The 23,718-nt window shown below is 47.3% G+C and overlaps 2 protein-coding genes across 4 annotated transcripts in view; one reads left to right on the forward strand and one right to left on the reverse strand.

Moving 5' to 3' along the window:
* The window catches only part of Ephb6 (EPH receptor B6), a 15,717-nt gene extending 12,835 nt beyond the window's left edge, over positions 1 to 2,882 (forward strand). For both annotated transcript variants that reach the window (XM_075953949.1, XM_075953950.1), the window contains 8 exons: positions 21 to 73; positions 247 to 366; positions 468 to 715; positions 956 to 1,129; positions 1,616 to 1,765; positions 1,982 to 2,175; positions 2,300 to 2,455; positions 2,573 to 2,882. In XM_075953949.1, coding sequence (XP_075810064.1) covers positions 21 to 73; positions 247 to 366; positions 468 to 715; positions 956 to 1,129; positions 1,616 to 1,765; positions 1,982 to 2,175; positions 2,300 to 2,455; positions 2,573 to 2,681 — 1,204 coding nt within the window. In that variant the 3' untranslated portion in view covers positions 2,682 to 2,882. The remainder of the gene's footprint in view (positions 1 to 20; positions 74 to 246; positions 367 to 467; positions 716 to 955; positions 1,130 to 1,615; positions 1,766 to 1,981; positions 2,176 to 2,299; positions 2,456 to 2,572) is intronic.
* Trpv6 (transient receptor potential cation channel subfamily V member 6) lies at positions 2,867 to 19,157 on the reverse strand. Of its 2 annotated transcripts, XM_075953953.1 has the most exons (15): positions 18,739 to 19,157; positions 10,639 to 10,736; positions 10,366 to 10,488; positions 9,872 to 10,009; positions 9,464 to 9,562; positions 9,187 to 9,359; positions 8,580 to 8,726; positions 7,587 to 7,799; positions 7,218 to 7,304; positions 7,042 to 7,118; positions 6,642 to 6,807; positions 6,233 to 6,299; positions 5,234 to 5,502; positions 4,090 to 4,196; positions 2,867 to 3,748 (listed from the first exon to the last, which is right to left on the reverse strand). In XM_075953953.1, exons 1-15 carry the CDS (start codon positions 18,864 to 18,866, stop codon positions 3,457 to 3,459), a joined length of 2,184 nt encoding a protein of 727 aa, XP_075810068.1. In that variant the 5' UTR covers positions 18,867 to 19,157; the 3' UTR covers positions 2,867 to 3,456. The 2 variants fall into 2 exon arrangements, with proteins under 2 accessions (XP_075810068.1, XP_075810066.1); XM_075953951.1 differs by lacking the exons at positions 6,642 to 6,807; positions 7,042 to 7,118.
* Between the last annotated feature and the right edge of the window lie 4,561 nt (positions 19,158 to 23,718).

The raw sequence follows: 23,718 nt of genomic DNA on the forward strand, positions 1-23,718 counted from the left end.
GCTCTTGGTTTGCCCCTCAGGAAGCGGCGTGGGACCGGCTACACGGAACAATTGCAGCAGTACAGCAGCCCAGGTTGGGAAGGGGAGAGGGATTGTGACAGGGATTGTGGGCTTGGAGCAAGGCACATGCTCGGTGAGGGAGAGCCCCTTCCTCACCATCTTCCAGAAGTAGATGGGTGGGGTGTGCCTTGGGTATTTGGGTGCCCATGCTTATAGCACGCGCTCATAACACACTGTACTCTTCAGGGCTTGGAGTAAAATATTACATTGATCCGTCCACATATGAGGACCCCTGCCAGGCCATCAGAGAGCTTGCTCGAGAAGTCGACCCTACGTATATCAAGATTGAGGAAGTCATTGGGGCAGGTATTTGAAGGGCAAGGGATGCCTGGGAGGGCCTGGCGATTCCTTGTAAGCACAGCTGAACACGTCCTGACTTCTTTCCATACCGGTATCTATTCTTCCAGGTTCCTTTGGAGAAGTTCGCCGGGGCCGACTACAGCCACGGGGAAGAAGAGAACAGGCTGTGGCTATCCAGGCCCTGTGGGCAGGGGGTGCTGAGAGCCTGAAGATGACCTTCCTGGGCCGAGCAGCACTGCTGGGCCAGTTCCAGCACCCCAATATCCTGAGGCTGGAAGGTGTAGTCACCAAGAGCCGGCCTATCATGGTGCTGACGGAACTCATGGAACTTGGTCCCCTGGACAGCTTCCTTAGGGTCAGTGTTTCTCGGGTGAAGGAGGGGAGTCTTGGGTTGAGGAAGGAAAGCTTACAACTACCACATTTCCCAGAAGACAGCCTTGCCTCTGCTCCTTACCAGCCAATCCTCCATCATGGTCTTCATCCTTCATTCCCAGGCCATTTTGATTCCCAAATTTGTTCCCAACTGCCCTCTTGCACCGATGTGTGTTTTGCAGTGTGCCTTCCCTATTGATGACCTCTATCCTCTGTTCTTCAGCAGCGGGAGGGTCAGTTCAGTAGCCTGCAGCTGGTGGCCATGCAGCGGGGTGTGGCTGCGGCCATGCAGTACCTGTCTAGCTTCGCCTTTGTGCATCGAGCACTCTCTGCCCGAAGTGTGCTGGTCAACAGCCACCTGGTGTGCAAGGTGGCCCGACTTGGCCACAGTCCTCAGGTGAGTCAGGGCCTTGGCGGCTCAGTGCTCTTCAGCATGCTGGAGGGAAAGCCAGAATATGGGAACCGCTGGTGGGATATCATGGTGCCTGGGTTTAAAGACTCAATCTCATAGTGAGGAGAGGGAAGCCTGGGTTTAGAGCAATTGAGAGTCTGAAGGAAGCAAGGAAAAGTAAGGGAGGACAGGAAGACAAGAGAACCGCAAAACTAGTACCAGCTCCTACTTGTCATCAGCTCAGGTGTCATAACGGGCTGAAGAGTCAGCACAGTGGTATAAAATCCTAAATGCTCCACTCTCAAGCCCCAGAGCCTTGTGCAGTTTCATAGGCATGAAGCCTTGATTCCACGTCTTGTATCTATTCTGCACGATGGTCACAGGGATGGACCGAGATGCTGGATGTGCGACTCCTAAGACATTCAAGCATCTAAGTTGCCCAGGGAATGTGACTCTTACTATGGTTATTACTAGTTTACCTCTCCCCTTCAGGGTTCAAGTTCTTTGCTTCGCTGGGCAGCCCCAGAGGTCATTACACACGGGAAGTATACAACGGCCAGCGATGTCTGGAGCTTTGGGATACTTATGTGGGAAGTGATGAGCTACGGAGAACGGCCCTACTGGGACATGAGTGAGCAGGAGGTGAACTTGACCTAGACCCCACCTATGCTCTCATATCCTAAACCCACCCTTTTCTTACCCATTCTTATTCTAAGATCTTGTGACTGGAACATTCCAAATTTAATAGTTCCCTTGCCATCTCAGCCTCCTGCTACACCTGAATTCAGCCCATCCCCCCGTTTCTAACACCCTTACTATAGTAATAGCTTCTCATCCCGTGTTCCTCTTGACCGGCAGGTGCTCAATGCAATAGAGCAAGAGTTCCGGCTGCCCCCACCTCCAGGGTGCCCTACTGGACTCCACCTACTGATGTTAGACACTTGGCAGAAGGACCGTTCCCGTCGGCCTCACTTTGACCAGCTCGTGGCCGCATTTGACAAGATGATACGCAAGCCAGATACCCTCCAGGCTGAAGGGGGCCCCGGGGACAGGTCTGAAGCTTGGGGCTGGAGCCTGGGACAGCCAGGGAGGGTAGATGTAAACAAAAGAGAAAATTGAGCAGAGAGAGTAAGATGAAGAAGAAACCTGTTTTGCTTTCCCCCTCCCCCACCTTAGGCCTTCCCAGGCTCTTCTGAACCCTGTGGCCTTGGCCTTTCCTTGCCTGGACTCTCCCCAGGCCTGGCTTTCGGCCATTGGTCTCGAATGCTACAAGGAGAACTTCTCCAAGTTTGGCCTCTCCACCTTCAGTGATGTGGCTCAGCTGAGCCTGGAGTAAGTGGGGTTGATGAGGTGGGAGGGGAGATACTTTGATCCCCAGGCCAGGGAGCAGATCCGATATATTGAGGGAGAGGGCCCAACTCCAAGACTGATCCACTCCTTCCTCACCAGAGACCTGCCGGGTCTGGGCATCACCCTGGCTGGCCACCAGAAGAAGCTTTTGCACAACATCCAGCTCCTCCAGCAGCACCTGAGGCAGCCAGGCTCAGTGGAGGTATAAAGCCTGGTCGGGAATCTGTGAGCCACCGATGCCCAACCCAGTCCTGGACATAGGGCGGAGGAAGTACGTGTGAGACTGAGTCAGGCTTTATTCTGGCCTTCATGCCTGCCGCATTAAACCCAGCCCACTGGACACTGCAGCCCCAAATCCCGCCTTTCCAACAGCCTCCCCCATATTAAAGGAAAAGAAGGGAATTTACAAGTTTAGGTGTGTCTGTGCCTCGGTCTGCAAGGAAGAGAGCTAGGGAGGCCTTGTGGGATGAGCAGCGCTGCATGACAGGGTGGGCCAGTGGTTAAGTTCACTGAAATATAGAGGGAGCTGGGTGGGGATCAGGAAATGACTTTATTAGAAGGTGGCAAGGCTCATCCCAGCTTCTCCACCCCAAGACTGGTGCCTGCATCTCTCCATCACACACCTTCCCACAAGCTCCGTGTTCTCCATCAGTTGTCTGGAGCACTCTGGGAAGAGTTCCATCCCCTCCTACTTACAAGACCTGGGTGGAGACAGGCGCCCAAGATGGCAAGCCTGTCGTTAAAGTGCTCTGGTGTGCAGTGGAGTTTCCGTAAGAGCACAAGGAATGCTTGGTTACGGCAAGGACCACAAAGTTGTCTTTCCCTTTGTCCCAAGCTGAAGGAGCTGTGGAGACCTGGGACATTTATTCCCAGTGTGCATTCTTCAGTATGTTCCTCCCCCTCCCTGCTGGATTTGGGGGACGACTTCTACTTTTTGACCCGTTCTTTTTCATTCGGACATGACACTTGATGGAAGCCAACCTTCAGATCTGGTACTCCCAGCCCTCCCCATCTTCTAGGCCCCTATTGATTATCCCCCGAAGGTCCCTCCTTAGAGTCCCTTTCCGAAGCCTTTCCCAGTTGAAGCTGCTCCGGGAGGTGCTTCGAGACACTGAAGGTGTGGGAAAGGACAGGTAGGCACCAAAGGAACGTGCTATCTCCAGTTTCTCTCCAGAGTCTTTTTCCAAGTCCTCTGAATAGAGGTTGTCGGGTTGCTGGAAGGCCTGGGCATAGTGGCGGATACGTTGCCTGTTGAGATCTTGCCTATCTTCCACCCTGGAGGGAGTCGGAAGAGGGATTCAGATAGGGTGGAGCTGAAAATAAGACCTAAGATCAACACTTCTCATTCGGCCCCACAGTTGTTGGAGGTTCTATGCAGCCACCATGGGGACACGGAATACTAGCCCCTCAGAAACCAGGTCCCAGGAAGCTATAGGCTCTGCTCTGGGGATGCTTAGGAGTCCAAGCTCAAAATGGAGTCCCATTCTCAGTAGCTACACTTAAGACAATTAAGCCTGGGACCCAGGAATCATACAGACATCCATACAGCTTCTGGAAGCAAGACACCATGCAAAATGATGGCTTAGAAAATACCATCAATGGCCTATGTCACTTACCGCAGGAACCAGCGGTCTCCTAGCCCATACTCGCGCCCACAGATCCCAGAGCGAGGCCACAGGCAGCGAGGCAGCTTCCGCTCCAGCATCACAGTGGTAGCTACAACCTGTATTTAGGGTCAGAAAGCGAAGTCAGAGAAGTCCTGTGCAGACTGAGAAGGGTAGGGAGAGGACGGGAAGCCAGGTGAAGGGAGGATGAATTAGTAATAAACTCTTGGGTTATGGCTCTCTGGAAATGGAAACAGTGTGGACTTGGTGGATCCCCTTCTGTGGGAGAGCATGAACGGGGCTGGAGCCCCACAATTCTTTATCCTGTGACTTGAAAGCCATGGCAAAGCCAAGTGAGGTGCAGGTGACCTGTAAGAGTTTTCCCTCAGGAGAGACCTTCCAAAGGTATAGGCAAGAGTGTGGAAAACATAGAAGAAGTTCACAGGTCTCAGAATGTTTTGAAACTGCATACATAATGTGATTTAAAAACAAAAACCACCTCGCTTGGAAACCTAATATCAAGATATCTTCAAAATATTTCTCCCAGCCGACCCTTCTTAGCCAGCTCAGGTTTTACTCCTTTTCCACACATCACAGTTAAATGCTTTCCAGGGTTTCCTAGCTCCATTTTTATTTTACCTAAATTATTTTTGTTGGGCTAAATTCTTTCCCAGGTATATTTTTAAATGAGGACTTGATTCATCTCATTGTCCTTTATGCCCATCGTAATATTCTGACTGAAGATAGCTTCTGCAGCTAAAGAAAGTGTTGTTTTTTTTAATTTCATTATTTATAACATTTCCGATTTTTCTGGGTCAAATTTTTTAGGCTTTGATGTTTTCAAGAAGACTAAATACTTTCATTCTTACTTGGGAGCACAATTTACCAAATATACTTTTAGCCATTTGTTCATTTTATTTCTAGAAAAGACTGCGGGTTTAACTGTTGAGAAAATACACTGAATTCTATCCAGAGTTTCCAGAAGTGCTCTTTGTTACTAATTAAATTCCCCTGGAATGTTGCATTATTTTATAACTTGTGCAAAAACTTATCCAAATATACATGAGTACAATCGGCTGCTTTTATCTGAGCATGGCCAGTTCCTGGGCAGGAAGAAGATATATGCAGTATCCCTCCTAGCCACCAGAGGGCTCACCTGTGCCCTCCAGAGCTCATCCCTCTCATGGGCAACTCTCCAATGGGTGTCACCCATCATGGCAATGAGGAGGTTGAGCATGAGCAGTGTGGCAATGATGGCAAAGGCGGCGTAGGTGATGCTGTACATGAAGGGCAGATCCACGTCATAGTTGGCAGGGCCGTCAATGACGGTGAGGAAGAGCTCAAAAGTGCTGAACAGTGCCATGGGGTAGTCAAAGAAATGGCCCAGCTCATCCGGGTCCTCTGTCTGGAAGATGATATAGAAGGCTGCGCCACCCAAGGGGTGAGAGTTACCATGGCAACTGTATCATGACTAGCCCACCACCAGCCATTTATTGTCTGTTTCCATCCCATTCCCTTCATCTTATATTGCTCATCTCTAAAGAGTACATTTTAAATTATGTATTTTATTTTTGGAGATTATAATAAAATTTTATTACTCCCCCTTCTCTTTTCTCCTTCTGAGCCTCCTTCTGAGCCCTGCCATATACCCCTTCTTGCTCTCTATCAAACTCATAGCCTCTTTTTCATTAATTGTTTATCTATTTCCTGTGTGTGTGTGTGTGTGTGTGTGTGTGTATTTCCTAAATACAATCAGCTCAGTCTGCGTAATGGTACTTGTATATGTTTCCAGGGCTTACCAATTGGTGCTGGATAACAAAGAGGTATTTTCTTCCTCGAGGAAGACTGTCTCCTTAGTTCTCTGAGCAGGGTTGAGGCCCCCTGCCCTTTCCTCTGTCCACCCCAGTATGTCTATTGTTGCTGTCCTTGATCAGCTCACAAACGATACATTTTATATATTACACTCCACTGTTTTCTGCAGGGTTTATGCCCCCAATCTCCTGCCTCTGACACTACGGTCCCTCACTCCTGATCAGCAACCCATCTTTAGATATTTCATGGCCTCTTCCAAGTTCAGCCTGAAGGATTATATACTCATAAACTCCCCCACCTCAGCCCTTTCCTCCTGCAGCTGCCATCTGGATGAGTGATTTACCTGAAGCAAATCCCAGGATCACCACAGCCATCAGCCAGCAGAATCGCATCAAGTCACCAAAAATCATCTATGGAGAGAATGAGGCAAAGAACACCACTCTTTCAGGCCTGTTACTCATGGGACACCAGCAAATCTAACCCCAAAAGTCATATAACAGGCTAGCTGGCAAACTACAACCTGCTGGCTAAATCGACCTGCCATGTCTTGGTGGGGATCTTAAACTTAGGATGATTTTTAAGCTTGTAAGAGTATTTTAATTTTTTTCAAAGAAAAAAAATTAAGAGGAACATATAACAAGAATTGTGTGGGTTTACAACACATGAAATATGTACTAACCATCCCCCTGGAAAAGCGTTTGTTTAACGTTGGCCTAGGGCTCTATTTTAGGATGCATAGGGGAAGTACTGACCTTCTGGATCATGATGGTGAAGGGACCCAGCATTTGGAATCCTCTGGCAAAGTACATAACATTACACCAACCCAACACCAGAGCAAAGGACATAGGCACCACCTCTCCATTTGCATTGGTGAGCCGCATCACCATGGTCACCAGCACCATGAAGGCATAAGTGACACTGGGAGTGGGGTGGGGGGAGAAAAGAAGGAATAATGAGAAAAAATTCAGGTTCATTCTAGGGACCTAGCAGCAAAAGTACAGTTGTAACAGACCCCATATTGCCGCATTCTGCTTCAACATACACAGTACCCCGGGGTTCCACATCGTAGAGGGAACTCAGAGCTAAGGCAAAGGAGGGCAATGGAAGCTCTAGTGAGATGAAGAATGAGAGTGAGATGAAGGAGACACTCACATGATGACATGGAATGGCCCCCCAAGGATGGTCTGCCCAAAGAATCGAGTGACCCCCAACCTGAAGATGTCGGGAATCTGGAAAGAAGTCAAGGAGACGTAAAGACACTTGCAGACCAGAATGCGGGCTGGTCCCTGGGGCAGACAGTCTCCTGCGGGATCCTATCCACACCTTACCTCCACCAGCAGGATGATCACAGCCCCAATGACGCTCACCAGCTCCCCCACCAGCCGTAGGTCATCCTTGGGGGTCACATAGGCCTCCTGGGAAGTAAAGATGTGGGTCAATAACCTGTCTCCATCCTCACAACAGTTCCCAAGGCCACCAGCTCTTTGGAGTTCTCTCTAGACCACAAGGTTAAGCTAGCCTCACGCTCTGCTCCTGGAGTAAGAATGTATGCATGTTTCTGTGTGCATGTTGAGTCTAAGCCCCCACTTATCAGCCATCTAGGTGAGAGGTGAAATCCTGGTGTGGAGTCAGGAAAAAGAGACAATGCTGTGAGGAGAAGATTCCCGATGACCTATCTGTTGCTACCAGGGTGTCACCTGAAGGAGCTTCTGCTGCAGGAGGGTGTTGTCCCGGGGATTGGTGCGGTTACCGATCCTGGGCTTGAGGGGGCGGTAGACACAGCACATGGTAAAGCAGATGATGTACAGCACGTAGATGGCCCCCAGCACGCAGAAGTACGGCCGCCCATACCTCTTCCACTTGAGGCTCACCAGCTCCTTCACGGGTGTCTGGTCCAGAATCTGGCGGGCCTACAATAGAAGCATTAGAACAGCATCTCCAAGACCCCAACAGTGGAAGGACTAGAATAGTATCTCCAAACCCCAACAACAGAAGCATTAGAACAGCATCTCCAAGACCCCAACAGTGGAAGGACTAGAACAGTATCTCCAAGACCCCAACAACAGAAGCAATAGAACAGTATCTTCAAGACCCCAACAACAGAAGCAATAGAACAGTATCTCCAAGACCCCAACAACAGAAGCAATAGAACAGTATCTCCAAGACCCCAACAACAGAAGCAATAGAACAGTATCTCCAAAACCCCAACAGTGGAAGGACTAGAACAGTATCTCCAAGACCCCAACAACAGAAGCAATAGAACAGTATCTCCAAGACCCCAACAACAGAAGCAATAGAACAGCATCTCCAAGACCCCAACAACAGAAGCAATAGAACAGTATCTCCAAGACCCCAACAACAGAAGCAATAGAACAGTATCTCCAAGACCCCAACAACAGAAGCATTAGAACAGCATCTCCAAGACCCCAACAACAGAAGCAATAGAACAGTATCTCCAAGACCCCAACAACAGAAGCAATAGAACAGTATCTCTGAGACCCCAACAACAAAAGCAATAGAACAGTATCTCTGAGACCCCAACAACAAAAGCAATAGAACAGCATCTCCAAGACCCCAACAACAGAAGCAATAGAACAGTATCTCCTAGACCCCAGAAACAGATGGAATAGAACAGTATCTCTGAGACACCACTGCCCCTCACTAGGGTCTGTACTGGAAAGTCTCTGTACCTCGCGTTTCTTGGTAGTGACAATAAGTTCCAGCAGGGATTGATCGTCTCCTGAGGAGTCGATCTCAGTGAGGTCATAAAGTGTGGAAGTCAATGGCCCATACGACCACTGGATGTGCTTCCGCTTCTGCATCAGATGCTGGAACATCTGGAAAAGAGTGGAGATGGTCAGGATCCACAGTTGAAGGCAGTCACAGCCTGGATGAAAAGGACCAGAGAAGGTAGGTGCTGGCCTTCTCTTAAAGACTACTGCCTTTGGAAGACAAAAGAACTTGTGTTACCCAGAATCCTAGATTTATCCTGCCCTGGGACTCATTCCAGAGTCTGGAGACATGGGGAAACTGCCAAGTCACTCTTCTGAGAAAGACAAGTGGGCTTAGGCATTGCAGAAAATCATGTAGGTCTAGGCTACATGAATTCCCAGGACTTCAGTGAAGGTAAACAGATAATCAGAAAAAAATGGACCAGAGACATGAAAGACATAGGTTGAATCAGACCCTAGTTAGAGCCGAGAGTGGGACCTACACTTCCTAGGTGTGTTCAGTTCTCTTTGTCCCTAGCAATGTAAAATGAGGGTCATTGAAAACACCTTAGGGCATGGGTCTCACCACAGTGTTGCCCTCCACTCCAGCCAGCTTGAAGGGGGTGAGTCCCTGGTTGTTGGGCACAAGTTCCAGGGACTTCAGGCGGTCTCCCCCATCATAGGACAACAGCAGGTTGTACATCTGGCAGGCAAAGGTTTTGTTGGGCTGCAGGATGAGTATGTGCAGCACAGTATTTCCTGGGGAAGACAGAGGTTGGCATCAGGTCCCCTGATGACTCACTCCCTGTCCCCCGTCCTCTCACACCCAGCATCCAGCACTTTCTCCTCATCCCAGCTCTTACCCAGGGAGTCCTGAGCCCGGATGTCAGCTCCATGCTCAATGAGCAGCCTGACAATCTCCTCGCTGCCCACACAGGCAGCAAAGGACAAAGGGTGCTCTCCTGTGGACACAAAAAGATAGGAGAGAGGAGACAGCAGGATCAGAAGAGGAGAGGAACTTTTGCCCTCTAGCCCAACAACTGCCTCCTCCTCCCATAACTCATCTTGGGATCACTTGCCCAGCAGAAACCTCAGGAAAACACAGTCCAGAGGGTGATAGAGGAAATTGGCTTCTGACTCTTGGCTCTAAGCCTCAGAGGCTCTGCCTTCCAAGCTTCCCAGAAGATGCAACCAAAGAAAGGGTCCTCCTTAGCCTCCCCCCCTATTGCTATTGCCCACTTTCCACCTCTGAGCCTGGCCCTGGATCTCACCATAGTAGATGAGGTTGTGGGGACTGCGTTGGAAGGCGGAGCCTGTAACTCTGGCAGAGACACTGGCTCCTCTGGCAAGCAGGGCTCGGACCAAGTTCACATTCTGGTTCATGATTGCGATGTGTAGTGCAGTCTGACCTGGCCCAGAAAGAGCTGTAAGTCACATATATGCTCCCAGAGCCCTGAAGGAATCCCTCTCATGCTTCCCCATAGTTTCCTTTTGTGTGGCCATCTTGGATGGATGGCAAAAACCCTGGGGGTTTTAAAGGTTCCCAGTAGATCCTATTGTTCCTTCCATCCAACCCTGCCCCTTCTCTGGGTCTCTGGAGGATCAGGGACCAGATGTAATAACTTGTTATCAACACTTAGAAAAAGGACAGCTTGTGGAATAATAATAATAAAGATTAGGGATCTTTAAATAACTTGTCTGGTTCCCCAAATTATTTATCTGAGATGCTGGAAAACACAGCTAACCATCCATCCTAGGGCCTCACCTTCATATAGTTCAGAGGTCATGGGCTCAAAGACCAGCTCTGGAGCAGCCTCCATCAGTACCATGGCAGCCTCCAGGTTATCATAGAGGGCTGCTATGTGCAATGCAGTTTCCCCCACGGCTCCTGGTATTTAGAGGGGAGGAAAAAGGCATACAATGTGTTTGGGGCAGTCAATGGAGAAAAAACAGACTCTGAGTCTTGGGATCTCTTGGGGAAGTCTGTGAGATGGGGCAGGCCTGACCCACAGATCATCACTAGGTCTTTGCTCCATACCTCTCTGGTGCACCTCACATCCTTCAAACTTGAGCAGCTTACTCAGAGCCTGGACATCATTTTCTTTGGCAGCTAGAAGAAGAGGTGACTCCCAGATCCTACAGGGAAATGGGACGAGAAAGGTAGTAGCAGTGAACATACCAAGGTGTGGGACAAGTTATGAAGGCCTCACTCAGATATGTGTGTCTCAGCAGCAAGGACAGCAAGGTTCCTGACCCAGGCAGATGGGTTCATTACAGTGCAAAGTTCACCAACCCTCTTCTTCCCATTGTTTAGTTCTTCTAAACTGACTTTGAACATTTAGTCCACATAAGAGATGCCCTAACTAGTTTTTTATTCCCTGGTGCTGGGACCAGAAGACCCAGGGTGTGTGTGGTATGTAGTGTGTGTGTGTGTGTGTGTGTGTGTGTGTGTGTGTGTGTGTGTGTATGCATGCATATAAAACACCTGTGCATATTGGACAAAGAAAGGAGGCGTTTTGTTCAGGCACACACTCACGCCTGTTCATGCCTGGAGTGGTCCTATTGTGGACTCAGCAGTGCCCTGAGATTGCCCTGCATGATAAGCCTGATTTTCTAAATACTAGAGGTATAAGAAGTTCCTCCCTCATATTTGTGGAGGAAGCCAACATGCAGAGACTAGTGGGTTTTCTCCTATTATAAGAAGCCTTGCTATTTGACCTTCAGTGTGGAACATTTGATTCCTCCACTTTCCTCCTCTCTGGCAATATCTTCAGGACTCCGTCTAAAAACAGCCATGGCCCATGTGAGAAAGCCTGGCTCCAGGCGGTGGTCATTCATACCTCTCTCTCCTCACATCTTATTTTTTTCAATCCTTCTGCTTAAATCAGGAATCCTGTTGATGATCATCATCTTATGCAAATTAATAAGAAACTTCAAATCACTGATTACCCTTTGACATGAAATGTCCAGGTCTGCAGTTTAGGAAGAGTTCCAATGGATTCTTGTGCAAATGAAAGTTCAGGAAACATTGCTCAAGCCAGGAGTGTGGTCCATGCATGTAAAATTGTTAAAGTGACATATCCAAGGCAAGCTTTGGAATCCCCGCTTCTAAAATGCACACTCAAAACCTTAGGAAGTGAAGTCGTCCATCATCCTCATACCCTGTCTAGAGGGCCTTAGGTGCTACTTTATTTCCACTACTAGGACCTGTGCAGATATAAATGGTGGCCAGCAATGACAGATGAGGGAAAAGTAAAGAATCTAATTTAGAGAATTCATTTGTTGAATTTCATGTGAATCTGATTGTTCTCATTTTTCCTTTCCATTTCTTCTTGAGTGCACCCAATTCTGAATTCAGAGTCCTTACCCCAACTCCCAGTCCCTAGTATCTTCCTATTTATTATTTGATTTTTATGCATTTTAGAAAAAAATTTATTCCCTGGCTCTACAAATCACCTCTCTAGTCTTACTGTGACTAAGAAACATGGTTATGTTTTTATAGAATTTTTCTTTCAGTTTGAGCAATTTGGTCTTTCTGCGGGAGTAAATGAAATTATTGTATTTATCTATACATAGCCAATCACACGGCTAACAAAGGATCTGGAGAGGAGTTCCCATCCTGAAGTGCTGGCAGTGACAAGAAGCTTATATAGCAAAGCTGGGGTTAGGAAAGTGATAAGCAGAAGAAAGTGACTTCTATCTCCCACAATCGTAATCCTAGCTCCCTCATAGGCCCAAGGGCAGCAACCAGGGTCAATCAATCATCTAAGATTTGGTCTCCATTTAGTTCTTTCTCTTTTTGCTACTAAAGTTCATTAATTCACATCTCTATGCTTTGGTCCAGGATCAACAAGACATTCTCTTGGTTTCCCTACACCCTACTTAATCCTCATCCATCCTTTGTAATGCTGTCAAGACAGTCTTTCTAAATGGCTGCTGTCACAGCTTACAGAAGGCCGATGGGTCTTTCAATGCCCAAAGACAAGGAACACAAAGGTCCTTCACGGTCTTTTGTGCAACCATTTTTCCATTCTCTGATCCTCCCCCTCACTCCTTACACCTGGCATTTTAATCTCACCGCACGCCTCAGCCCCACAGAGCACACCGTTCTTCTTGGGCCTGTGCCCACAGGCTGCTTCTTCCTGGATGCATTCTCCCAACCCAGTGATTGTCCATTGTGCATTCTGCACTTCTGCACCCAGCAAAATGCCCTAGTGTGCTGTGGTTGCTCACTATGACAGCTGTAGAATGGATGACTCAGTCGTGTTGCCAAGGTGCCTTTACTGCCTCTCCTATTATCTCTATCACCCCCCAAAGTCAACCTTAAATGAACATAAACTAAGTGAAAAACAGTGGTTGTTTCGAAAACATGGTGGCAAAACAAGTTTTCTAGATTCTTCGCCACCACCATGATGACTCTAGCCATTACTCTCTTACATAGACGTTTTAGAGTCAGCACTAGACTGTAGGGGAAACAAAGCTTCCTCCAACACACATGTGCGCGTGCGCGCACACACACACACACACACAGCCACCACTACCCTATTCCTAGAACATGTTTTGCTCTTTCATTTGATCTCATTTTTATTATAACATCTTGCACTTGGTGTTGTAAATAGAACATGTTCCTTCCTCTATACTCGGGAGTCACAGAGTTTCCTTTTGTTCATGACAGATCGCTGAAGCTGGCAGAGCTCCCCCACAAGCTCTGTCGCCTGTGTCATCCTTCCGCCTTTGTCTGCTGCTGGCCTAGCAGGCCTGTGAGAGACCAAAGACTGCCGGATATAGAGTACAGTTACACGATGCTCGGTTAACACCGAGCTATAGTTACATAACTATTTCAACACTATTTCAAGTGTCCTTTGAAAATACCGTGCATTTATACAATGTATTTTGATCATATCCATTCAGAACTTCTCTCTCCAACTCTATAAATATATCCTATGCAATATTTTGCTTCATGCCCGCAGAAAGAACTCACCCATTATTCAACTAAAAGTCAAATTGAAAGAGGTATCCCATGTCTTATCTGGCAACTTAGCCAGACCACACCCCTGGTAAAGAAACAGCATATAACCCAACTCAATAATGTTTGTAAGAAATGTGCTTTTTTGTTGCAAACTCCAGAAGCCAGGAAAATGAAGAAGGGAAGGGTCAGGGAGCTTTTTTTTTTTTCAGAGTACTTTATTACTTGCAGTAACTACATAGGGCCACAAGGTGATAGTAGAGAAAATCCTAACTCCCAAGATTTGGCAGTAAGGACACAGAACTCCAAACTTGACTCTCAATCCTTGGTCTCCAAAAGAAGTGTAAGGAATACCGAAGAATCTTGTAGGTCCTCCAATAGCAGCCCATCACAGAAGGCTGAAGAACAACTAAGGAACAGGAGATAAAGGGAAAAGATGAGGCTGAACATCTCCTACAGGACACCAACAAAGAATTATCCCACTCAACCATGCCGGGGTAGAGAAACCCTGATTTACAGGTGCAATTATTCATAACTTATGAAGAGAGAAGAATTCTTCACATGACATGAAATTAAAATTCCATAAACATATAAAATGTTTTCTAATAATAAAGTAAGAAAGAAAGGAAAAAGAGAGGAGCATAAGAAATAGAAGTCATAAGAAGATATTTCCAGGACTTCCCACAGGGTAGGGAACCCTGATTGCTCTTCGGGCTGATGGGGGGGGGGACTTGATTGGGGGAGAGGGAGAGAAATGGGAGGCAGTGGTGGGGAGGAGGCAGAAATTTTTAATAAATAAATAAATTTAAAAAAATAAATAAATAAAAATAAAAAAAGAAGATATTTCCAGGTTCTTCAACATTTTGTTCTACTTTGCAATTGAGTATAAAGTTGAACAGTCTAGTTCCACAATGACTTGGGAAAACTCAGTAATAGGCTTCTTTGATGCAAAATGTATTATATTTTTGTTGTTGTTGGGGAAATAAGTGAGTGTTTTCTTGTTCAAGGTCAACATTGTGTCTCCAAGAGAGACTCTTTGACTTCCCTCCTCCATAACTTCTGCTCCTCCAGTCCTCTGCTTCTGGCTCTTACGAACATGGAAGTCTATGTGTGCCGTGTACATGAGTCATGATCTGTTCTTTACTCTGGGAAACAAGGAATGAGCCAAAGAGTTTTAAGGAATGTTCAAATCAGGAGAGTAGAAATTGTGTTTAAATGGAGTCTAACGTGCTCGCATAACAGATGGAATCTCGGGGTGAGTACTCAGAAGTGATCTGTCCAACCAGATCAGAGTCTGAGCTGAGACAAGTGCCTCATTAGCCATTCCTCTGTCCTTGTTCTTTGTTTTAATCAGGGTAAGAAGTATGTGTGGTGGGGAGGATAGACAGGAGCTTCCCTGCAATTACCCTCTCAGCTGACTGTAGGTGCTGGGTGTAGACTGTGAGGGATAATGCCATGTGGGTGCCAGGAGCATACATTTTCATTCTGATTGGATTCATTTCAGAAGTTCATAGCCCCACTGATTCCTGTCATCCTCAGTAGTTGCCTTCTTTATGTTATGTTTTATCATAATTCCGTGTGCCTGTCAGTTCCCCAAGTAACATCACTTAGATCTGCTTTTGCTTTCCACAGCCATACAACACCAGCTGAATAATTCTCCCTGTTTTTTTTTTTAAATAAAAAGAAACTGAGGCAGTAAGGTCAGATTGTTGCCAGAAGATCACACAGGGTTAAAGGCAGACTTGCTTCCCAAGAGCATAGCCCCAGGGCTTACCACTAGATTAGGTGGTTCTTCTAGTTTTTATGGCTCTTCCTGATTTTTCTTGGGGTGGGGGTGGGGGTTAGGCCCAGAGCAATGACCACAGATGAGAAAGAGCAGTCATGTGTGGGAACATGGCCTACACTGGGCACTCATGGGCCACATCCCTCCAGCTGAGACTCCTGGCGATGAGATGAGGAAGTCAGAACCTGGAGAATATGGCTATTTCAAGATTTGGAACCAAACTGTTTCTTAACTGGCAAGCAAGCCGACAGCCATGTGCGTATGTGCCTATCAAGGCAAGAACTGAAGTCTACATACAGGACGTGTCAGAGCTGAGTTTGCACAGAAACTTCAACTCACGTAGGTCATTTATACAGGTATCTGTGTAACCCAACTCAGAAGTCCAGCATGGCTCCCCTGTCCTCCCAGGGAGTAAAAAACGTCAGCACAGGAGGGGTGGGAAGTCAGGTTGGGCAGCCTCTGCGAAGCTCCCAGCACACCCCACACTAGCAGAAATCAGATAACAGATAGGACAGTTTCCTTCTCTGCTCTCTCAACATTTCCTTAAACCTTTTCATGACCTTCACTGTGCTCTCACTTTTAACCTAAGTACGGTTATTCTTCCAGAATCTGTAGGACATTGGTTCTATAACATTCCATACAAGCTCTAGTACCTTCCCGACAGTGATATCATATTTGCATGTCATTTATATATCCATCCAGTAGACTTTAAGATATGGCTTTACTATGTGGCCGAGGCTGGGCTGGAACTCATGTAGTCCGTGTTAAACTTGGATTACATGTTAAACATATTAAATGGCCCTCCTGCCTCAGCCTCCCAAGTGCTGGGGTGACAAGTGAAGACCACGATGTTCAACTTACTTATTAACTGTTGAATATTTGGAGACAAGTCTCACTGTGTTGTCCAAGTTAGCCTTGAGCATATCAGTCCCGTACTTCAGTATTCCCAGGACTGGGAGTGTAGGCATGCACCACTGCCTACCTCCCCCCTGTGTACTCTAAATTATCTCTAGGTGATCTATAATATTTAGTGGGATATAAACTACATATAAATTGCTATCGTGCAGTAATTGTTTAGAAATGACAACGAAGGAAAAAATGCTATGCATGTTCAACATTGATGAAACTACCATGAACCTAACTTTGTAGCACACACAAGCAACAATATATCTTTGTTGTCTTTGAGATTGCTTTAATCTGAAGAGATGCAGGGACAGCATAGACCTTGGTACATTTTGTCCATCAGAACGTGAACTTTTTAAGAAGCTAGAACATATCAAGTACTTTTCCCACAACCCCCGTGGAGTATGTATTATGCTCAGTCAGTGTTTAATACATTAGATATACAGAAATGAGAAATATTAGGACAGAAGACATGGGAAAGAGTTGAGCATTTAGCGAATAAGGATTTAAATTAGAGAGTTGCATGGTTAAGACTCAAGAGAAGTGTGAACACAGCAGAAGGTTGCTTCACCTCTGCTCATCCTGCAGAATTCTGAAAGCTTTGCCTTCTGGTGAGACCACCTTCTATTCCATGAAATCCTTCCTGGTCCTACCCCAGAATTCCTTTCTGGGACTCCCTCTTAATCTCCAGGTCCGATTCGTTCTTATGGGCTGACAGAATTCCCCTCCCTCCAAAGCCTGTGTTTGATTTTATACCAGATAAAATGGACGATGGTGCCTACAGAGGAGGGGATTCTTTCACGGTTCATAGCTCTTATTTAAGTGCTCGCCCCCAACTTGTCTGACTTCCAGCATGCCTTCCCTGTGCATAGCTGAGCTAACAGTCCAAGAAACTCCTAGAAAATTTCATATCCTTCCGGGAAGGAACATCCAAAGAAGGTCACTGCCATGGACACCAAGTGTCTGGGAAACAGAGGGTCAAAAAACTAGAGAAATAGATCTGAAGATCAGAAAATGGAGAAGAGAATCCTCTGACTACTGGTGACATTAGATCTTGCTAGCCCAATACACAGAGGAGGCCACCAGATGGTGGGAAGAAATGGGTGCAGACTAGATGAATGCAAATAGCATATGCTTAGCCAGGCTGCCTGCTCAGGCCCAGGTCCTTTAGAGGACTTCTTCCCGCATAGGAGATATAGGAACCTCACCTACCCCCTTCAAAACCCCTGACCTTTCTGCAGTCTGTGCCCAATGCCCCCAGCAACAGGGTCCTGAGTGGGAAGAGGAGAAGTGAAACCAATGAAGAATTATTCTCTAACAACAATGCCCTTCTGTTGCCTTAAGACGTCATCAGCCAGACATGTGCCCTGGCCCCCACTCTCCCAGCCCTGGGGAAGAGAGGTGGGTGGCTGATGTGAGAGACAGGAAAGCCGCAACTCTAAGAAGGGGCACATCCCATCAGGGACTACTTAATCCAAAGTCTAGGAAATCCCAGGCAGCCCTCAGGCCAGGTTAAGACAAGCCCTGCATTCAGAGATTGAAAAAAGCCAAAGACAAAACCCTCAGCCTTCTCCTCTGTGAATACATGCTACCTGCTTCTGCAAAGCCTGGAGGAGCCCCCCAGAGCACAACTCCCTTTAGCGTCAGCAGCCGGGTGGGGATCCCAATTTACAACGTCAAAAGCAGACCGCCACAGGGTGGGTCCCAGGTCCAATGGGTTTCCTATTCCTCCTGCTCCCAAAGTCAACTCTAAGATGGTGTTTGAGGCAGGAGTGAGTATCGAGTGAGGATAATAAAGTTTTCAGTGAATGGAAGCACAATGTGAGATTTCCTAAAGGATCAAACTCCAGGTTCTCTCCTTGACCCCCAACATTGAAAGGCAACAGGGTGAGCATCTCAGGCATTCTGACAAGGAGGTCATACGAACCCACCAGTAGAGAGGAAGACACTGCAGGTTGCAACTGAGCTTTGCTGGGTCTTTAAATCCCTCCATTGGCTGAGACAAATCCACAGGAATTATATGCAATTTCACATGTTTTGCCATATTTTATTATTGCCTTATTCATTCAATCACTCTCTCATTCATTCCCCCCATGTATGCTTATATATAAATGTGTTTCTGCCATAGACTGCTAAAGGAACATGGAGTACAGAAACATAAGACATTATCCTGCCACAATCCCCTTTGGGGGGTAGAGGGTTCACAAGGGCCAATGAGGTGCCTGGCTACTGGGGAGGTACTCACAAGAGGCCTGCAGGATTGAATGGGACTGTAAAGATAACTAACATCTGTGTCCAGGCTGCCTTCCACCTGACATCCTGGCCAGCTAGCCCCACAGGATGAAAAGTGATAACCAGGAGCCAGCCCATGACCAGGGGCACAGATTGTCCAGCCAGGGGTGCCAAGAAGACTCAAGCAAGCTGGGAGGGGGTGGGGCGTAGGCTCTGCTGCTAGGTAGAGGAGCAGGAGCAGATGGCAAGCTTACCTCTTCTGCTGCAGCAGGTTCTGCTCGTCTCGGCTCTGAGCCCAGGACTCTTGTCTGTGGAACCATCTGCAGAACTTGTTCCATAGGCAGAGTATTAACCCCTTCTCCTTGGGCAGTGACCACCCCATGGGGTGGAAGGCTGGTTCCTTGGGGGGCTGAGGCTGATGCCAGACCCCGCCTGGGCTAGGTCTTGGGGCCACATTGGCACCCCCAAGAGCCGCCCTGCCCTCTCTCTGTAGAGGTCCCGTCTCCTGTCTCCGGTCTCCTCCTTCTCCTGTGGAACTGGTGAGGCTTCCCGTGGTGGCCCCCAGTCTGAAGAGGGCTCCTGCTTTGTTCCACTTGGCAGAGCTGGGGATCTGCCGGGCTTGTAGATCTGGAGCTCCTGTTGGGAGTGAGCAGGAGCTGTGTGGGCACTCCCTCCTCCCAAATTACCTGAGATTTAAAGAGACAGGCCACAAAGTCCTGCCTGCTCAGGTCGTGCGTCAGCTGCAACTCTCTCCACCCTGGAACTCTCCCCTTGATCCTAGGCCTTCAAAGAGATTAAAGAGCTGGCCCCTGGACTTTGGGACACCCAGTGACCTTTTTCTGGGAAGGCTCTCTTGAGGGACTCTTGGCTGTGAGGAGGAGCCTAAGCAAGGAAAGGCCTTTTGTGGGATGGAGGGGCTTCTGCCTGTCTCTACTCAAGTCCTAGGGGTTTAAGTTCTCTCGGCTCTCGGCTCTCGGGGTTAAATGTCTTGACTGGCCCAGAACAGGTATATAAATAACGAAGACTTAGGTCTCACCCATGCTGAGTTGACAACTGCTTTCTTTAAAGAACCAGACAGTACATGTAAGTGTTTTAGGCGCTGTAAGCCTGGTACAGTCTCCAATGAACACTCTTCACTCTTTGGCTGTGGGTTTCTATATTACCACTACATAAAGATGTAAAATCCATTCCCAAGCTAACGAGTCAGGGTATAAAATTTAGCCATGGAAGAACGTGCGTCTGGTGGTGGTGGACTACCAGACAAGACACAGGTTGGGCCCAGTGAGGGGGCACCTACCTGTCATCCCAGCACTATGCAGGTAGGGGCAGAAAATAGAAAGATAGAGGCCAGCCAGTGCTATACAGTGAGGCCTTGTCTAGAAATAAAAGGTATAAGAATGTCTAGTTAAATCTGATTGGGGGGATAAATACAATTTTTTTATATGCTCTGGCAACTTTCTCAGAGACACTGGGTCACTGCCACTAGGCCCTATGATGGGGTGTGTCCACACAAACTCAGAGTGAACCTATGAGACAGTTTTTATCTATATTTTGCCCATGGAGAAAACTGAGGTTCAAAGTGCTGAAGTGAGCCCCTAAGGTCACAGAAGTGACTGCTGGAGCCCAAATCATGCCTGACTCCATAGTCCACCTTGTTTATGCTTCCCCGGGAATTTGCTCTAGTGGGCAAAATCATTTCTGCAGAGGTGAGAAGGTTTGCACAGATATGGTCACAGGCGTCCTTGGTCACAGCATTGTACCTCAGCAGGGTCCACCCAGAGGCTTATTCTGCTCACTTTCTTTATATGGAAGAAGCTAAGCTCTGTCTTATTCAAAATTCTGCTGCCACCCAGGGACCAGTTAGCTGAGATGGCACCCGGCTTTCTAAAGTCATAGGTGTCTGCCTATCAATTTCCAACTGAAGCTTGTTTTTTCCCACGTCTCCCTCAAAGATCAGGAAGGCTCAACAAGGGACACGTGTTTGTGGTACAGTGAGTGTCTAATGTGCAGGTGGTATGTACATGTGTATGTGGCATGCCTGTGCTCTGTGTGTTGTGTATATATGATGTGTCTGACATATGGTATTTCTAGTATGTATATTTTGTGGGTGCCTTTGATCTGTCCTTGGTGCTTTCTGTGTGCAAGCTTCATGGTGACTACAGTACTATGGGACATGTATAAGGAATCTTGTGTATTTGTATGTAGGATATACAATATATGTATTGTGTGTTTGTTGGTATTGTATGTGCTGTGTGTTTCATATATACTATACACATATAATGTGTGCTTTTCATGTAATGTGCATGGTGCGTGAAGTACGTGTGCATGTTTGTGCTTAATAGGCATATAATAATGGTATGTTGTGAATGTCTAGTATCTAAGTGTGGTATGTATGACACAGCATGTATTTGTTCGGTGGGACATGTCACATGTGTTGTGTGGGTTAGTTGTATGAGCATGCTCAAGCATGGGTGGGGAGGAGGCTCTGGGGAGCAAAAGTGAGGTCTCTCTGTGGGTGGCATATGGAAGGGCCACCTTCAGAAAGAAACCACTCAAGTTACTGCTCTTGGGCCTAAGGCCAGGCCATACAGCCCTGAGCAAACAATGCACTTCGATTAGCTGCCTTCCCCACCCACCTAGGGGTCAGTGAGTTCAAGCTGGGTGGGGGGGGAAGTCTAGAATTCAAACCTTGAACCCAGGACCTTTGTGCCCATTAAGCCAAGTATTTGTCTAATGTGGACCCACCCCACCTTCCCTGTCCTCTTCAGCTCCAGGAAAAGACCCCAGTTTAGGCGCTAGTGGGCTAGTGGAAGAGCAGGTAATGCAGCAAGGCTTGTACCCTACTGGGGAGTGTTACAACAGGAAGCTTGAAAGAAAAAGTAACCTTCTAATACCCTTTCCCCTTCTTCCTCAGCTTCCTGCACCCGGCTTTGCTGTTCTAAGAGTGGTACTGCTGGCGGAACTCTGGCAATAGTATCAGAGTGAGTAGAGACACAGATGGGCTTGGTGGTCACAAACGTAGACGTCAAAGCTCTCTGTCTTTGTACCCCACAGCCTGCTCTTAGGGCACGGTGAGACTGTGGACTCATGTCTCCACCAAGGCCTAATCACAGCACCTTCCTCCCTCACTCCCAGTCTTGTAGTTGAGAGGTTCGGTCACCATGCCTCTTGGGCTGCTGGTTCTGAGGGGATAGAAAGCGTTCTGAAGAGGGCTTGACTTTGTCCCCATGCCACCACTAGGCAGTATTGTGCACTTGAGAGAGAGAGAGAGAGAGAGAGAGAGAGAGAGAGAGAGAGAGAGAGAGAGGAATTCATCTGGTAGCCCAGAGAATTCCTTTAGCAGCCCAGAGCCACGGGGTGTCTTTATGCTGCAGACTGTGTTGGAGGGAAGAGAGCTCACTCTGTTGCAAAGACTGGCCTCAACTTGAGAGACTTGTAATCTCACTCTTTCTAAATCTGTTTCTTCGGTGACAAATCTGAGATTTGTGACACTACGCCTGCCAATCATCAGTCCATTCCGTAAGTAGCTTCTTCTCTGTTGGTCAGCAGACAGTGAGGACCAACCTGAAGTCTAGAACAGGCCAAAGTGCTGTGCAGAAACAGTTTGTTCTCTCTGGTTCTTCTTGCTTTGGGCTTAACCTCACCTCCAATTCTAATCTGGGGAGAGGGTCATAAAAATATTACTGGCCACTTCTAGGGGTCACATGCAGGGGGACTAGAGATGTTAATGAGATTCTGTGTGTTTGCCTGGGCTTAAGTTTGAGAATGGGTCTGAGATGCCAATTTCTGTATTTGGGATTGTCGCTGAATCTGGATACTGTGCATACTGTCTGCCTATAGGACCTGATGCAGGTATCTCCTAACGCTCAGCAGCATGTGAACCTCCAGTTACTAGGTGACAACAGCCTTTTCTGCCAACGTCTTTATGGGGCTTTTACTGTGAGTCGCTAATAAAGAGTGTGTGTGTTTGTGTGTATGCACGCATGTGTATGTGTGTGCATGTGTGTATACTTACTTGGCTAGTGGGTATGCAGAATTTACTTTGTAGATATATGATATGTATATAGTGTGCTATGTGTACATCTGTGTGTGTGTTGTATATATCATAATGTGTGAAGTGCACACATAGAATGAACTAACTATATGTAGAGGTGGTACACAATATGCTTGAGGTTTTGATTTGTGGTATGTAGTATTATTTGTTATGTGTACAGCGAGTGTATGTGTGGGCTGTGTAGTATTACATGCTATGTGCGTATTTAGCACATGAATGTGTATATGTGCTGCATGTATAGTGTGTTGGTGTATTTATACATGCGGTTTGTATTGCATACATGTTACATAATATGTTTGTTGTATGTGGTATGTACTTATGAATGCATGTGTTCAGTACTGTGGGACATGTATATACGTATATATGTGTTTTACTATGTGTGCCTTGTATGCCTACATGCATTATATGTGTATGTGTTGCATGTTGAGTATATATGTGTTGTATTATGTTATGTGCACAAGCACAGTTTGTTTGCATGTGTGGGTTACACATGTGTAGTATGAGGCTGTACATCAATAGCTAAAGCTCTATGGAGTCTGTGGAACTTTGAATTTCTAGCTTCTTAGACCTCTCCAGCCCTCCTCTCACTGGTTCCAGTGACTCTCTGGGCCCTCCTGGAAGGTGCATATGTCCAGTTTGGTCAGCAGAAGGCCTAGCCTGCTGGCAACTGCAAATGGTGGGGTTCAGGGATTGAGCTAGGGCAGGGCAGTAGGGCAGTGAGGGCAGAAACAGCGCTTGCTGAGAGTGGAGTTTGTTCCCGTCACTGGGTTCAGTAGCCCTGAGTGCCAGCTCATATAGCCAGTGGAGGTTAGCAGGTGGGCAGGCACATCACACACACACACACCAGCGCTACCCACAGGTTGCCATGTCTGACGTGGAGATGGCAAGCTGATCTTTAGTGCTGGCTTTGTTGTGTCCCTGTCTGCGACTGGAAGACAATTTGTGCTGAAACCCTTCAAGATCCCTTTCAACTCAAACTACTTGTGATTCTGAAGAAATCTGAAGGTGTGGTTTTATGTGTACATAGAGACACTCCAGGTCTCACAAGTCAGGAGGTCTAATTCGTTGCAGAACTTCCGTACATCTCTCCCCTAAACACACCTTTGCTCATTTTCCTTCCCCCTGTCAAACCACAGTAGCTCCATTAGCTTGCTCTGCAGCCTCACTTTCTGTTGCCTCC

The sequence above is a fragment of the Microtus pennsylvanicus genome, chromosome 19 (genome assembly GCF_037038515.1).
Source record: "Microtus pennsylvanicus isolate mMicPen1 chromosome 19, mMicPen1.hap1, whole genome shotgun sequence".
NCBI lineage: Eukaryota > Metazoa > Chordata > Mammalia > Rodentia > Cricetidae > Microtus > Microtus pennsylvanicus.

Excerpts from the sequence above, each read along its gene's own strand:
- Trpv6 (XM_075953953.1), bottom strand. The coding sequence starts at position 18,866 with ATGGGGTGGTCACTGCCCAAGGAGAAGGGGTTAATACTCTGCCTATGG. Across the intron at positions 10,489-10,638 it reads ATGTGAGGTGCACCAGAGAG|GAGCCGTGGGGGAAACTGCA; the intron begins GTATGGAGCAAA and ends TCTAAATACCAG. Across the intron at positions 3,749-4,089 it reads GGAGACCGCTGGTTCCTGCG|GGTGGAAGATAGGCAAGATC; the intron begins GTAAGTGACATA and ends GACTCCCTCCAG.